The sequence below is a fragment of the Limulus polyphemus genome, unplaced genomic scaffold (assembly GCF_000517525.1).
Source record: "Limulus polyphemus unplaced genomic scaffold, Limulus_polyphemus-2.1.2 Scaffold2900, whole genome shotgun sequence".
In the NCBI taxonomy this organism is placed as follows: domain Eukaryota; kingdom Metazoa; phylum Arthropoda; class Merostomata; order Xiphosura; family Limulidae; genus Limulus; species Limulus polyphemus.
This window is the reverse complement of record NW_013668510.1, coordinates 18,108-20,495: the sequence shown is the minus strand read 5'-3', so window position 1 is coordinate 20,495 and position 2,388 is coordinate 18,108. Positions and strand designations below refer to the sequence as shown.

Here is a 2,388-nt window from a genome sequence, read left to right as displayed (position 1 = left end):
GTTTAACTAAAAGCATACGTTCACCTGCTAACTGCCTATAAAGAAAATGTAACACAAAATGCCGACTTCATTTTGTGTTACTAGATTTTGTTCCGCTAAGATTATCTACTCACCTGCTATTTGCCTAAGAAGATTGTAGCATAAACCATCGACTCCAGGAACTGAGTTTCTAATCATTTCTCTTAAAAGCCAAATAAGCTGGAAAGAAAAAATAACCAAGTTCTTCAAACTGAAATAATAAATATTCATAATTCATTATAAAATTTAAACAAGCAGTAAACTGAAGATTTTTTTTTTTATCTGTGAATTTCTTCAGGTGAAGTGAGAAGTAATATTACTATTTTTATACAATAAACCATTACATATTGAACATAAATGTACACAAGAAATTCATTAAATTACACTTGGATAATTAGATACAAGTACGATTAATTCTATCTTAACAGTTCTTATTCAGTCAGTTAAGTACAATTCTACCAATACAAAACACAGAAACGCATTTAAAAACAAATTCCTTTCATTAAAAGTTTAAAACTTAATAACAAATAAAATGCTAGTATTGCAGCAAAGAAAAACTATATAATAAACTTTTGTGGATAATCTATTGAATAAAAATATTATCAAAAACATGAATAAATTAAATTCAATATACTCTTTAATTACCTGTTTTCTAATAGACTAATTAGCTGCTATGATTCTCTTGCGCTTACCTGTGTTCTGCTAGTGTCCTGAAGTTTAGTGTATTTTTCTAAAATGATTTGGGTTAAATAACCAATAACTAAGGCAAGACCATCTCTTGTAACGTAGGTGAGATCTCTGTAATACTGAGAATAGAGAAGTTTTATAGCTTTTATAGATAAAAAGTTTTACTTGTTGTTTTTTTCTATTAGAAATAATCAATCTTCCATTTTGTAGAAAAGAAGGGAATTTCAAGTCTTAACTAATTAACTAATTAAATTAAAGTTGTGTTAAAAAAACAGTTGCTGATCCTATACATTTGAGATGAAATTTCAATAACAAAAGCTCAACATCTTAAGAGTAATCCACTTTTATGCAAGCTCAGAATTTAAAACTCACATTTATTGGTGAAAAACAATTTTTTTTTATAAAGAACAAGTTTAACAGCTAAGCATAAGCAACTGTAATCTTAAATTAATTAATCAATTAATAATGTTGAGATGTTTTTTTTTCAGAAAATTAATTTCTTCACCAATATCTGACCATTTTAAACCAGATTCAACAACACAGTGTTCCCACACACATTTCATAAATTTGGTAACAAATTATAAATCTATTAACAGTTCTTCACAATTTTTCACCTTAACACTTGACTGAGAACCTTTTTAATTTCATTAATTATTAAATAATCAAACTAAACCTGCTACAGATCATAAAAACTTGACCAGCTTATCATGTATTTTACCCTGATGTAAGGGTTAACTTAGGGCAAGAGACTCAGCTATCCTAACTAAGGGGTTGCATTAAGGAATAAACCTAGCTTACCCTTGCTGCATTGGTTGGGTCAGTGATGATACCAACTACAAGTCCCAAACTAATTTCCTCGTGATTCTGTAATCCTTTACTTATCTGTTATAAAAATACAAAACTTAAAAGTGCTAATACAAGGAGCCAAAAAATAAAGGTACCAATTTCTACTACTATTTTGTGTCATAACATTTAAATATAAAAATAATCTATTATTTTTTTAAAGTGAAAAATAACCAATACATTTGGCATTTAAATAATTCTTAATAAAAAACTTTTATTTTTACTAACTAAGTTGCACTAGTAAATAAATCAACTTGTACACACTTATTTAAACAATATGTATATTAGTATGACTACAAACACATTTTTGTATGATATAGCGCAGGTATAAACTTACGATTTTATAACAATAATAATATTTACTCTTTTTTTTATCTATTGTAACTTAGTTTTCAAATTGATCATTTTGTTTTACACAATACAGAAACGATCAATTGAATGCAATTATTTTACAGAGCAGAAGTTCTTAGCCTCTGTTAACAATCCTCTATTTCTTTTTTTTTCTCTGTATATAATTAATTTTCCTGTGGAATAAGGTGACTTACAATAAGTATACTATGTTGAAAGCAAGATACAAGTTTACAAAACTCTTTTATGACTTACTGTAGCATTAAGCGTGTCATGTGCTTCTTTTTCGGAAACTCCATTGATGAGACTCGTTAAAACAGAATAGCAGCGTTCAAGTTTCTAGAATGTAAAAAAACATACCACTGATGAGACTCGTTAAAACAGAATAGCAGCGTTCAAGTTTCTGGAATGTAAAAAACACACCATTGATGAGACTTGTTAAAACAGAATAGCAGCGTTCAAGTTTCTGGAATGTAAAAAAACATACCACCG

The 2,388-nt window shown here is 28.1% G+C and overlaps 1 protein-coding gene across 2 annotated transcripts in view; it reads right to left on the bottom strand.

The window, feature by feature from the left end:
* Positions 1–2,388, bottom strand: part of LOC106468171 (integrator complex subunit 3-like) — a 35,244-nt gene that overhangs the window by 27,554 nt on the left and 5,302 nt on the right. The window contains exons 2-5 of one of the 2 annotated variants that reach the window (XM_022396469.1): positions 2,152–2,235; positions 1,504–1,587; positions 711–824; positions 114–198 (exon numbers count right to left, since the gene is read on the bottom strand). In XM_022396469.1, coding sequence (XP_022252177.1) covers positions 114–198; positions 711–824; positions 1,504–1,587; positions 2,152–2,235 — 367 coding nt within the window. Of the gene's footprint in view, positions 1–113; positions 199–710; positions 825–1,503; positions 1,588–2,151; positions 2,236–2,388 lie in introns of those variants that run through there. The other variant, XM_022396470.1, reaches the window with a different exon arrangement.